General features: G+C 37.0%; 1 protein-coding gene across 3 annotated transcripts; it reads left to right on the top strand.

Annotated features, from left to right (window-relative positions):
* The first annotated feature begins 57 nt into the window (after positions 1–57).
* LSM5 (LSM5 homolog, U6 small nuclear RNA and mRNA degradation associated) lies at positions 58–12,100 on the top strand. 3 transcript variants are annotated; one of them, XM_088149946.1, is made up of 5 exons: positions 58–389; positions 5,262–5,357; positions 5,757–5,784; positions 8,853–8,925; positions 9,506–12,100. In XM_088149946.1, the coding sequence occupies exons 2-5, from the start codon at positions 5,303–5,305 to the stop codon at positions 9,536–9,538; spliced, it is 189 nt and encodes a 62-aa protein (XP_088006072.1). In that variant the 5' UTR covers positions 58–389; positions 5,262–5,302; the 3' UTR covers positions 9,539–12,100. The 3 variants fall into 3 exon arrangements, with proteins under 3 accessions (XP_088006072.1, XP_007431668.1, XP_025024585.1); XM_007431606.3 differs by lacking the exon at positions 58–389 and adding an exon at positions 2,767–2,911; XM_025168817.2 differs by lacking the exon at positions 58–389 and adding an exon at positions 4,207–4,271.
* Positions 12,101–14,097: the final 1,997 nt, after the last annotated feature.

Here is a 14,097-nt window from a genome sequence, read left to right as displayed (position 1 = left end):
AGGCAGGAGCGGGCGGTGGACTTTAGTGGGCTCGAGGGTGAAAAGCAGCAACTCGTAAACGGGCGGGGGGAATCTTCAAAAGAAGGACTTGAGCAGCAGGGGTTATTTTGCTTGAAAGGGGAGGGTTATTTCAGGACATAGAAGCGCCAGAACGACCCTTGACTGAAGGGAACGTAATGACCGCCTGCAAAAACAGATTGTTACAGGAAGGAGTTTCCTTACCCTATTACCTCAAGTCGGTCTCTCCTGGCAACCAGCGACCAGTGCTTTGTTCTTAAAGGAGCAGAAACTAACTCTGGCCGTTCCACCCCTTATTGGGAACCGATGCAATTCAAAGGTTTGCATTCGTTTACAACCACGACAATGCTATAATACGTTGCCTGCTGAAGGTACAATCTGCAGTTTCTATTTAGTCTTTTATTTTGAGTACTGTATTTCTGTGCCACGGTTCAGAAGCAAAAACGTTCCCCAACGTAGCTTAGATTTCAGTCTAATAATATAATAAAATAAAACACCTACAACTGGCTTAAAATGTCATGCAATCAGGACAATAATCCAGTATTTGATCAGTAGCTTTAACCAATTATCAACAGTAATGAAAGTAAATAAACCATACCTAAAGATAGATTGAAAAAAAGTGCAGGCCCAGTCTAAAATGTATCTTTTTAAAAAATAGTACCAAACGATATTATGTCAGAGCCTCAGAAGCCAATCTGAAGACAAACATATATTGCTATATATATTTAAGATTTATCAGTACTGTAATAAGATTAGGATTACTCAACCACTTGTTTGTATTGGTTTGACTTTAAATAAATGGGAAAAAAGTGCTGCTAGCCTTTCAGAAAACAACTGTAAGTAGCACATATATACTGAAAAGCAGTAATCAAGATTATTTAAATATGAAAATATTGGTTGTTAGTCATGGAGAAAATCTGTGTGGTTGCTAAGAATTGACCAACTTAATGTGATATGCTTACCCATAACTCAACTATGATTTCCTTAGTGAACCAAATTTCCTGTTAACATCCTGAACCATAAATCATTCCCACAATCTTGGGTTTGCTCAACCTTATAGGCTAAAATATGACTGGTGAATTTGCAGCCCATTGTGTCATTGAGCCACTGGAAGAAAATATTCTTAACAAAATGTACATTTCTGTCTACCAGTAATGTACTTAGATGGCTGTTGAAGGAAAATTGTCTTATCTGTAAAAGTATGTTTCCATATATTAGGACATTTGTCTATACTATTTAGACACAAATGGCTTCATTGTGGCTATAATGTCTTTGAAATGCTTCTTTCACAATTCAGGCTGTATTATATCAAATGTTGAATACATTAATATAAACCCACCCCATTGATTTCTAAGCTCACTCACACTGCTTGTGAAAGCCCACCGTGTTGTCCATTGATGCAGGAGCAATAACCACATTTTTCCTAGGTCAGTATGGTAGGACTTGAGGTTCTTTATTTCAGCATTTCTTTGTTATAAATTCTATTGAAACTTAGGAGGGCTGCTGTCAGAAATTTTTGATTTCTTTCACAACATATGCAAATAAGAGCAACTCTAAAAAATAATTTGGAGAATGGGCAGTTGCAATTAGTGACTGGAATTTGAGAAGAAATCTTTAGGGGAAATCTTTTAGGGGAATGTCTGCTGACTCTTAAAATTTGCTGAGGTGCTTGAGCAGGCATATTTTTTCATGCTTTCTTTTAATCCAGGTGCTTTCCTCTTCTCTCTCATCAGGCAAAATGAAGAAGCTGGAATATTTGGTATTTGTCAGATGAAAAATAGGCACAGTTGTTTATTATTATATGAAAGAGCAAAATCTGATAGGTGAACAAATATATTCCACTGTTATTTATTAGATTTGTACACCAGGGAGTCATTCAGATTCTCTATTTTTGTAATGAAAAATTGCAAATATTTTTAGCATTTTCTTTAAAGCATTTCTACTCCAATCTTAAGTCAGAAAAGCTTCCAGAGCAGCCTATAGAACAATTGTCTTTCAAGTGCAGTCTTTAGGCGTACCATCCAGATGACAGGTGCAGAGAGAGCCACATGGGGAGGAAGAGAAAAAAGCAAATTTAAAACAACCAGGTGAGATAGAAATACATTAGGCAGCATGGTGCAAATGCCTCAGAAAGAAGATGCTAGAAGGGCAGCAGTGGCTCAACTTGGGCATATTGACAATTCCTCATGAGCAAGCATTACCCATTGTGAAAAAACACCAAAACTTTCTTTTAAGCCAGTTTATATAGAACAGCATTCTAGATAGCGTTGGATTCCGATTTCATTAACTCCAGCCAGCAAGCAGTGGTCAGGAATAATATAAATTATAAACTAACACGTTCACTCTCTTGGGATTAGAATATGTCTTGAAATTGCACTTCTCCAGCGTAGTCAATAATATAAACACACCCGCCAGATTATTATTTTTTCCAGCACTTTTAGATTTGGGCCAGCAGCCATTTTCTATCACAGCTTTCGGTCCTGGACTATTTGGACAGAACATAAATTGCGAATTGGCGATCATATAAATTGGCTCATAAATAAATGTGCAAACGCCTTTTTGCTAGTCCTCAAACATCAGGCATAAAAAGAATGATTCCTTCCCGCGATGTAAGTTTCATCTATATTTAAAGCCTGACATCTTTTATATTAGGAAATGGATACTGACAGCTGTTCAAACAGTTACTGGCGGGATCTCCCGTACCTTTGCTTCGCGCTGGAAGTTCGATTACTCCGTTCTTGACTTTTAGTGTCTGTTTAACTGGAAGTGTCTCTCGCGTCCCACCAATAGCCTCGCAGCAGCGCCAATAACTCGAAGTGGAGTCGATTGATTGGGTCTTTTTGAAGAATGGCGGCCAATGCGACTACCAACCCGTCCCAGCTTTTGCCGCTTGGTAACTAAAGCCCTGCTCGCGTGTGAGGGTGGCGCGGTGGGACGGCGTACAAATCGGAGAGCTCGGCTGGGGTTGCCGGAGTGGCGTTTGCGAATGGCAGAGAGTATAGAAAAGGAGTCCAGCCTGTGATATGCGAGCAAAAGCAGAGGGGCGCTGCATTCGTGGGCGTGTGTTCCCTCCATAATCGGATCCGGCCTTCCGTAACTCCCGTCAATGTGGCTAATGCTTGGAGTTCTGACTGTTGTCGGCCCAACGCGCCCGGGGGGCACCAAGTTGGGGAAGGCTGGTGAAATTGAAGTTGGCCCTAAGAAAGCAGCTGAACGAAGTAGAAATATATTTGGATTATCTCAGGCCGCTGTTGGGATGGGATGACCGCTTTCTCTCTCTCTCTGGTGGGATGTATTGGGAAAGGGAAAAACTGCATAGATAAGAAGAATCGTTCTCCCAGCCTGCTGTTTTTATTCTAAGGTTTGAGGCAAAATGAGGCTCAGGGCCCTCTAGCAAGAGAGGGTAGTGTTCTATTATAGGTGACAGTTAATTGCTTTTCACCCCACAGGCACACTGTAAAGTTTTGAAAGCAAGTTTCAAGGATACAGGAGCATTTTACAAATATAAAATATACTTTATATTATAAACATATATGTTGAAGTGTTGTAAAAATATAATAAAAAGCCACCCAGTTGGGTGGCATATAAGTTTAATTTGTTATTATTATTATTCCTGAACTTGTGCTTGAAATTATGAGTTTGGTTCTTGCTTCTCATTCAGCTATGTATATAGGTTGTCAGACAGAAACTTCCAAAATCTCTTGGTATTGGCCATAGTGGCTTGAACTCATATAAGTCTTCCTTGTGTGAGGAAGACAAGCTTTGAAAGAATAATTGGAGCAAGGGTGGGAATTGTGTTGTTCAGTTGCATAGTATTGTTTAACATCTTTCTGTACCTGAGTAGATTTTAAGATGGATAGGGTGGGTAGGGAGAATAGGGTGTATTCACATGCTTTCTGTGTTGTAACAATGTACCATTTTAAATCAGGAATTGAAACAGGGAAGCTGGATGATATCACTGGCTAGAGCTAAAGTCACAACCCCATTATACGGTCACATTCATCCTGCTCCCATAAATTAAGCTGCCTAGAGCATTTTGAAGGAGATCTTCCCTGAGAACCATCTTGGGCAATCCTTTGTCTTTTTCTGTTGGGAAAAACATAAATTAACTGAAGTTCTAGATAGCTGATGCCTGAGGCACTGGTCCTTTGACAGCCAGCTTTTCTCAGCCTTTGCTTTTCTCAAAAGGGAAACAGAGTAAAACACCACAAACATACTGCTTCAAGACATACTGGCTCCCCAGTGGAGGAATGGTAAGGAAGGAAAGAAGCCTTGCTTGTGGGCCCATGGTCTGGATGGAAAGGCCTGATGGTTTATAGGCTGGCTGTTCTCATCTCTTTTCTAAAAGTAAGGGTGGGCAATCTCTTTGTTCCTAATGGCATCATCCCCAGTGGGTAGGTCCCTAGGTGTATAGGACTGTCCCTGGCCCATTGTCATTCATTTATACATGCTGCCTCCTTTCCCCTCTCTGTTTACATACACTTACCCACACAAACACATACATGGAGGAAAAGATTAATTCTTCCAAACCACAGTTCCCCAAACAAAATTGTCTTCCTCACATAGCTGTAAATGGTTTTTCAGTAGACTAGTTACAGTGCAATTCATGGTTAATGAGGAAGGAATGAAGGTAGGCCATGTGTATCTTGTTGCTCATATTAGAGCATATTAAATACAGAGTTTCATGTATCATTATTATTTTGCTGTAAATCTAATATATGCACATTACAGAATGCACAGAACCCTCATGAAGATCATTCTTATTTAATGCATTTTGCATTTATAGTCTACTTTTACTTTTGAGAGCTCAAAGCAGTCTATATTGTGGGTCTCATTTTTTTTCCCATTGTAGCAACCATAGGAACTAGGCTGGGTTAAGCATGTGATTTTATCTTTGAGCTGTATGTTCAAGTGGGGAGTTAAGTTTGGATCTTGCTATCCTACACTGTAACCATTTCACTGCACTGACATTTTTATTGTGATTTATGGATAGTAAATATTTATAATACAAAAATGTATATAATTAAGAAATGAAACCTTTGATTTTTTTAAAAGAATTCATTCTTTCCCAGACAACCAGAAAATATATCAAGGTATAAGATATAAATTACATTTACATTAAAATTTAATGTAGCAAGGTCTAACAATCTTAAGTGCTATGTTTTGAATGTAGACTATTTTGGAGAAAATATTTGTTTTAAAATATTAACACCTGCTGTTGCAAACCTTTTTCTGTCTAACAGAACTGGTGGACAAGTGTATAGGCTCTCGTATTCACATTGTAATGAAAAGTGATAAAGAAATTGTTGGCACACTCCTAGGATTTGATGATTTTGTCAGTATCCTTTCTTTAATTGTTTGGAAGTTTTTTCCTATTTTTAAAAATTTTTTTCAACTGTTGTTTCTCTGGAAATAAGTTTTTGTAAGTTAAGATGAAGTCTTCAACCTATAAATATCTGTAACTGCATATGCAGATTTTGTGAGAATTCTGTATGTATGATTTGGAAGCTCTACATAGTGATGTTGACAGAGTATACATGATGTCATTCAAGGCCATGACTGAATGCTGTGTATACTGAGCAGCTGTGAGGCTGTCAAGGCCTGTAAGTTAAGCTAACATTGTGATCTTATAAAAACAACTTTAGTCTTTGTTAGAATTTATTCATTTTGTGAATGTAGGAAAATATGTTAATATTTTTGTGGTGACTTAGTGTATTTTCCTTAACAACAAATTCCAGACATGGTATTAGAAGATGTTACTGAATTGTAAGTATTGCTCTTCTGGCTTGCAACCTCAACAGATTTTGTGTCTGATTGTTTTTGGGATCAACAATTGTCTACTCTTGGGCTTTTTCTAAACTTACCCTTTTGATTTCTGTGATACAGTACATTTTGATTTTGCTTGATACAGTACATAAGCTGATAAGCATTCAATATTGTCTGAGAATTATTCTGGACGACATGTTCTAATTATGCTTTCCTTTGTATTTTCAAAAAGTAGTGCATAATACTTTCTGTTTTAGTTTCTGCATTTCAAAGTTTAGATCCATATTTACCAACTACATTCTATTATGTACTTCTCAGCATGTTTATTACAGTGCAAGAAATTTTTAGTGCTGGAAAACTGATCTTGAGGAATATTTTGTCTACAAAGTAGCATGTTAGTTAGAGATTTCCCAGGAACATAAAAATATATTGGGACAACCTTCGACATTACGGGAGATTACAAAGACATTGTAGGCCATGAAATTGGGGAAAGACAATCCATCCAAATTGGATGGATTTCCTGTTGAATGGTATAGACCTTTTATAGACCTGTTGTCACCTATATTGTTTGCAGGGTCAAAGATCTATATGCTATTGCAAATTGAGATAGGGATCTCCCTCCTGGCTTAAATGACACTTTGGGATACTGATTTAAGCAAGCCAATAGTTGAACTAAAATGGAAATTACTGTAAAAATCAAGAGGTTTTCTTTTCACCTCTATTTAAGTATTGCAGTTGTAGGTGTTACATCAGTGGTGTTTAGCCCCTGCTAGATTAGCATACTGTACTACACAGCCATTCTTCAAAACATTAGAGTGGCTGTAGCAAAAAGGGATCATTTTTACCATTCGTGGTAGACATATGATAAAGTGGTACCCTTCTGGCACAATTTTTTTGGTGAAATTAATATAACAAAACAAAGGATCAAATGCTCCCCTGAGCTGTGCTTGTTGCATTTATTTCTACAATCTAATACCTTGCTTAAAAATGAGAAGCTGATCTCTATTTACTTTTGGCAGCAAACTGTTGCTCAATATTGGACACTCCTTGAAAACTTAATTTATTTGTGGGTTAAAAAGCTGTTTCAGCTGCTTTATTAGAAAAAGAATAGTGATAAACATAGGACAATGAACTTCCAGAGGCAAGAATCACACTTTTATAAAGTTTAGGCAGATTATACTCATTATGTTAATCACAACAGGTGCAAACATGTCAACTCTTATATGGAAAATATAAACAACTATTGGACTTTTTTTTTTGCTAATAGTGCCTTTTACTTTTTATTTATTTTCTTGTATTGTATTTATCATAATATTGTTCTCTGTTTAGTTCTTTGTCTTTTTGTATAAACTGCTATTCAATAACAAAATATTAAACAAAAAAAGTTTGGCTGTATCAAACCTGGATGGCAAAGAGGATAATCCTACATACAGTAGAGTCTCGTTTAACCGACCTTCGCTTATCCGACATTCCGTCTTATCCGACACCCCTAAAAAAAACACAACAACGTGCATAAATTGGCGACGAGAAAAGTGTGCCGCTTGTTTGCGAGCATGAGTGTACTCTTTCTTGTTGCTCCTGACGGTGCGGTGCCGCAATGCAAAAATCGATTGCAACAGGTGCAGTGGATCGTTTTTTTTTTTTATTACCGCACTCAATCGTTACTGTGTGATATCCAACATTTTCGCTTATCCGATGTTCTGCCGGCCCGTTTATGTCAGATAAGTGAGACTCTACTGTAACTGGAAAGAAAGTCACTCTCCTGATTTTAAGGAATGTATCCAGGATATGAGTTTGCTATCTATTTTTGCAAAGTCTTTGAGTTCTAAAAATGAGAAGATAGCACAGTACATTGCTATATGATTTAATGATAAGCTTAATGACTTTAAGATATTTATATTTATTATTATTGGCCTAGAATCCAGGAGGCTATGAGTTCTAGGCCTCCCTTATGCATGGACGCTGGCTGGGTGCCTTTGGGCCAGTCCCTCTCTCTCAGCCCAATCCACCTCACAGGGTTGTTTGTGGGGAAAATAGGCAGGAGTATTAGGTATGTTCACCACCTTGAGTTGACCAAAAAAAAAATAAAAAAAGATGGAATACAAATATAATACTAATAATGGTTTCTTACGTTTAGGTTTTTTCCACTGTATAATCGTGATTTAATGTAGACACTCTGTTTTGTATTTCACTATTTTCATGAATACAGTTTTTTAAAAAGTACATACTGCTTCCTCATCAGAAGATTAATTTTAATGAAGGTTTGTTAGGTTACTGTGGAATAATTATTCTCCTATAATGTTTATAACTATACTTTCTATTACGACCTTTTGTATAAAATATAATGGATGATTAATTGAAAAATATACCCAGATTTGTTTAGTAGTATCTTTTAAAAAGGAAAGTGTACTACTAATGCTTCCAATGGACCTATTCTTCTTATCTTATTACAGCTCTCTTGGAACAGTTTCAGCAGGATTGCTTCCCACACTGTTCTGAGAAAGTAAATGCAAGACCATAACTTGCATTGCATATTGTGTTAAGCCAAGCATTTTTTACCAAGTTTAGAAAATAAAATACAATAAGCTAGCTCCTAATAATAGGTCAAACCTATTATTTTACAGACCACAGTGGCTAGGTTCATGTATCACACTAAGCCACAAAGAAATCAAATTATGGCTTACTGCACTGTGTGAACAAGGCTAGGCAGGAGAGGCTGAGTATCTGACAGCAGCATTCAGGGCTTGGGGGATTTTAACATGGGAAGTAGCTGCTTCATTCACTCTTTCCACCTAGATCGAATACATATGATTGTGTGGGATACAGAATACCACATACTGTATTGTAGTAGCTTCCATAAGTTGACATAGTGCAAGAGGGCTTGCATCCAGAGTTAAGGCTGTAATTGTATTAGTTTGGGCTGTTCTTAGGAGAAAAGTACCATTAAATTCAGTATGAGTTATTTTCATGTAAGAATGCAAGGGGCTGCAGTACTGAATGAATAAAACAGTCTTAATAGTTTTCTGTTTTTGTTAATTTATATTCTTTGTTTTAATAATGCTCAACAGTGAAATCACACCTGAAGGACGAAGAATCACAAAGCTAGATCAGATTTTGCTGAATGGAAACAATATAACTATGGTAAATAATTTGTCTTCTGTAGTTTCTTTCTTAAATTATTGCTAATCAGCTCAAACTAGGTGGAAGCCTCATGGAGAATTGTTGTTTTTATTGTCATGAACAACATTTGGAAAATGTAATAATTAGGGAAATGTGATTAGAGTATATTGATGCAATCATCTGGAGTAAGACGGAATGTTGACATTGTTCAGGACAAAAATTGTATTTGGAGTTTTGCCTCACACAGAGAGTATGTGGAAAATTTTCAGTAGGTTTTGGGCTACTATACTGTGTCTTAACTATCAAAAATTGTAAATGAAATAGTTAACATCTAATGTGATGTAATCTGTTTGCTTACATATTTTTATTTTTCCAAATAAAGTTGAGGTGGCACACTCAGAATATTAATACAAATAGAGTAAAGTGGTCAAACTACAGGAGTGTGAGAAGGGAGAACTCTAGGTGACAGCAGTGCTGGCAGGCCAATGGAAAAAAGTGTATAACCTTGTTAGACTGGTTCACAGCTGTTCTAGATTAAATACTTGTACATTTTAACCTTTTCTCTTTCATCTCCCCTCCCCATTCTTTTTTCTCCAAACAGTTGGTTCCTGGAGGAGAAGGACCAGAAGTATAAATAAGTTCATTTGACATCACTGCAAGAATTTTTGTTACATATTATGTGGGAATATCTTTCTGAAATTTGTTGAGTTTCTGTTCTTACATTTCACATTGATATTTAAATGTAACATAGTTTCTTTTCAAGGATAAAGCATCTTTAATAATGGCTTTGTACATTAAACTCATGACTTCGTTGTAAGAAAAACATTTGCTGTTGAAGGCAAGGCAATAAATTTTTTTTTTATGCTGACTGATATGGAGTTTATGTAAGAGCTTGGAGTCAAGTGGAAGTAGTTATTTTGAGCAGTTCTTGAGGCTAGTTCGTGTTTTAAATAATAACAGAAATAATACCATCCAATACATAAAGTAATGAAGCCATGATTCCAAAAGCATATTTGGGATTGGGGATGGGATTATTTTTCTCTTATGGGTCTCTCTTCAATTAATTTTCATGTGCAAAAGATATGGCTATTTTCTCCTTGAATGAAAAGAAAGGTTCTGTTATTTGAAGAAATAATAAATGAAAGGGAGAAATTTTGTTGTCGGGCAGTAGTTTAGAAGACTAGTAAGGCTGTTTTAGAGTCCTCGCTTAGCGACTACAATTGGGACTAGCACCTCCGTTGCTAACCCATGGGGTCGCTGAGTGAAACATCATGTGACCATGATGGACTTACCACATCAATTCCCATTCGGTTGTTAAGTGAGTCACTGTGGGTCGTTAAGCAACACATCACGTGACTGACTTGTGATTTAATGCCGGCTTCTCCATTGACTCTGCTTGGTGGAAGCTGGTTGTGAAGCATGCAAATGGCGATTGCGTGACGGTGGGACACTGCAATGGTCATAAACGCCTGTTAGTTGCAAAGTGCCAGAATGCTGATCATGTGACTATGGGGACACTGCGATGGTCATAAGTGTGAGGACTGGTCATAAAGTTACTTTTTCAGTGTCACTGTAACTTTGAACTGTTGCTAAACAGGGTAGTCATTAAGCAAGGTTTACCTGTACTTGCTTCAGTAAAAAAAAAAAAAAGTGTAATAGGGCTGTCCCAGCCCTTCAAATTTGAAAAGAAAAAGTTGCTTTGGAGCATACGTTGGCCTGCACGTGTTGTCTGTCAGGAACTCTTCAGACCCAAACATATTGTGCTGCAGCTGCATGATCCTGGGAAAAGATGTAGCTGCTTTAAGGGGATTGCTGATACATGGTCTTGAGCACTTTTGCATGCTCTAAAGCACTTTAATATCCAAAGTGCTGTGCAGCATTACTAATTAAGATATTGGAGTTTATATTGTACCACAGATATGGGCAGACTTTCTTGTCATCAAATCGTCATGCCTGCATATGAGGCCTTGCAGTCTCTGTGGCCTTGTCTAGCAACTCCCTGAGTATCCCTCCAAGCACTTATCCTCCCTGACTTTTCTCCCTATTTAAACAGTCATCTGGCATAAATTCATAGTCACATGAATACAAGGAGAGAACTGGTGTGTGGAGAATCTTACCCCTACTTTTCTTGTGCAAGCTATGCTTCTGCAACTCTTCGGGTAAGCATCTGGTAGGCTGTGGGAAGTATTATTTTCATGGGGAGGATGCCACATGTTCATGTGGGATTACTCTTGCTGTGGGCCATCCTCTCCATGACAACTGTACTACCCTAAGCTCATTTAACAGTTGAGCGGCAACTTATTGGAGAATTTTCTGGAAGAATTAGTTCACATATATTGTCTGGGTCAGATTCTGAATGCATTTACCTTACCATCTATAATGGAAATGTCTAAGTAAAACTATATTGTGAGGAAAGGCCACTTTAAGGAAATAATTTATACTTTTAATAGTTTTTCCAAGTTAGACTGCTCTGAAACGGTATCCTGTTTTGAGGGACAAAAGTTTGAAATGATAAAATACAAATCCTTGTTTTAATTACCATTCTTGCATCCAAAGGATTGGATCCAAAATAATGGGAGAAAACTTTTTATCAGTGCAAGGAGATTTTTATGCTTTTGCTTTCTGGGAACCTTTCAAACCAATTTATCTCAAAGGTAGAACATGACACGCTGGAAGAGAGAGGTGTAATTGGATATACATAGGCTGGGTTCACATATCAGACTAAACCGCAATGTAGTTTGGGCTTGGTTTAGTAAGATATGTGAACTTAGCCACTATAGTTTTTAAATAATGTTTTAGGCATTAATGTGATACCTGAATCAGTGTTAAGTGTACAGGTAGTCCTCGTTTAGTGACTACCTTGTTTAGCGATTGTTCACAGTTACGACGATCTGTAAAGGAAAATTGAAGATCATAAGCACAGTTACGGTTTCACTTAGTAACCATTTTGCTTAACGACCAAGTTGCCAGTCCCAACTGTAGTTGCTAAATGAGGATTACTTGTATATGAAATTTACCTTCTGATTCAACCATAGCTGATGTATTGGCTTTCTATAACTCTAAGTGCCCACTAGAGGGAGGCTCTTTGATTTAAAGCAGTAATTGTAGAGGCAAAAAATAGCTTGGATGGGGAACAGATATGGGATGGAATTTTTGCAGTTTTTGTCTTGTTAAAATAAAAACATTTTAAATCCTATGTGAAACATTCCTTGAAACATGTCACATTATGAAAGTAATATTGAGAATTCTTGTTCTATTCTTCCTTTTATGCTTTCTTACAGTGTTTCATTATGTAGATGAAGTCTTTCCTTGGTAATTCTCACATGAAAAAAATGGAGGTCTGTGCAAATTGGAAAAATCACACAGTATTTTTATTGAACTAGGACAATATGTGAAAAGATTATAAATGGTAAACAGTCATATTGTTATTTGGAAAATTCTAATGGGTCTTCTGGATTCTATATTTAATATTAAACTTGCATATTAGCATATAATCTCATTTATTTATTGCTATGGTTCCCATTTATGCTAAATTATGTTTGCAAAATTTTCAAGTGTTTATGCTGAAATTAGCTCAGAATACTAGATCAGTATATTTCGGAGAGAGTGGGAACTAGCAAAAGCAGCATATTTTAATCAAAGGAACTGACATAACTATTTAAAATAGGCATAATAAAAAATATTTTCACTCTGGCTGCAATCCTGTAGTTGCTTACCTGGAAGTAAATCTCACCGATCTCAGTTGAATATACTTTTGAGCAGGCATACTTAAGTAGAGATTCTTAAGAATATCCTAAGAAATAGTTATTTTCTAAATCATTGAATAAGTAATTGGTAACTAATTATCAACTTTTATTTCATTTCTGCAAGGCTTCTTACATTTTTCTTGAGGTTCATTCAAGTAAGGACCCCACTTCCTCACTTCTCCAAAATACACACTTATGTTAAAATTACAATGATACGTTTTAAGCTTTTATCTCTGCCATTCTACCCTAAAAGGTGACAAATGATAATACAAATTCATGGAACTAGGAAACTGCAATCTGTCTAATGCTGTGGACCTTCTAGTAAAATACTTGATGAATAATCTTAGTATCAAAACATCATCATCCAGCAACTGTTTCTGCATGTGTACATAATATATGTGCAGTAGCACTTCACAAGTTACCAAGCAACTGCACATACCAGATGCATTGGGAATTACAAAGCAGCTGATCAAATACTTTCAACCAGTGGAAAAGTACAGATTCACTTCTGATCTTCATTTTTTTCCTTAACGTGGCTGATATTTTCTAATTAGTGGCCTCTGGCCTAAAAATTGCCGTTCTACTAGATGTTTTATTTGTACATGCTAGGGTTTTAGTAGGGAAAATTTGTGTCTTAACATCTTTAACATCTGAAAGTAGAATATTATATTTAATTTGGTATAATAGTAGGATAAGGAATGTGGGCATTGCTTGTTATATATGGTTTCACTTGAATCACCAATCACTACTTGTTCATGAGTAAATCATTTTGGCTAGATTAATAGTGCAGTGCTATACATACTGTTCACAGGTGAATGGAGGGTAGTAGAGGCAGATTTGGCAAAGAAGTCGTCTTAAAAAGCATTTGGGAGGACATGTTAACATCAGAGAGAATTCGGGGAAGGAAAAGCCCAGTCATGAAGGTGATAGTGGACAGCTAAAGATACTCCGATAGCTAGAATTGACTTACACAGTTCTAATGGCTGTTGAACAAAGCCTGCTGATCTTAATCTAGAAAAAGTGGGTAGTCATCTTAAATAGATTGAACATTCTTGTTCTGCTGATGGCTTCTCTGTTCCTGGGTAAGGGGAAGTTCACAAAGCATTTAATGGCTTGGAAGAAGATACATTGATAAGGAAATTGTGATGGAATGGAATTATGAAGGCCAAGCTCAGGGAGATAAACATTTTCTTAGCTCACCAGAAGTGCGTGGGAGGAACAGGAGGATGAGACTGGCACCTCCCTGAGGAAGACACACTGTTGTGGCTGGAGGACTTTGGGAACTGGGGTTTTAGTCTGGGAAGATTCTTGCTAGAGGTTGTAGCTAATAAACATAGCTGGACTGAATTGGCATTGTCTCTTGGAGTTCCTTGGCCTAGACCTGACATCAATCTTCCCTTTATCTCCCTGAGCTTGGCCTTCATAATTCCATTCCATCACAGAAATT

The sequence above is a fragment of the Python bivittatus genome, unplaced genomic scaffold, assembly GCF_059951505.1.
Source record: "Python bivittatus isolate LINGU-HERP-01145 unplaced genomic scaffold, Pbiv_v1 ctg000610_np1212, whole genome shotgun sequence".
NCBI lineage: Eukaryota > Metazoa > Chordata > Lepidosauria > Squamata > Pythonidae > Python > Python bivittatus.
The sequence above is the reverse complement of the archived record's forward strand: the minus strand, read 5'-3'. Positions and strand labels throughout refer to the sequence as shown.

Excerpts from the sequence above, each read along its gene's own strand:
- LSM5 (XM_007431606.3), top strand. The coding sequence starts at position 2,866 with ATGGCGGCCAATGCGACTACCAACCCGTCCCAGCTTTTGCCGCTTG. Across the intron at positions 2,912-5,261 it reads GTCCCAGCTTTTGCCGCTTG|AACTGGTGGACAAGTGTATA; the intron begins GTAACTAAAGCC and ends TCTGTCTAACAG. Across the intron at positions 8,926-9,505 it reads ATGGAAACAATATAACTATG|TTGGTTCCTGGAGGAGAAGG; the intron begins GTAAATAATTTG and ends TTCTCCAAACAG.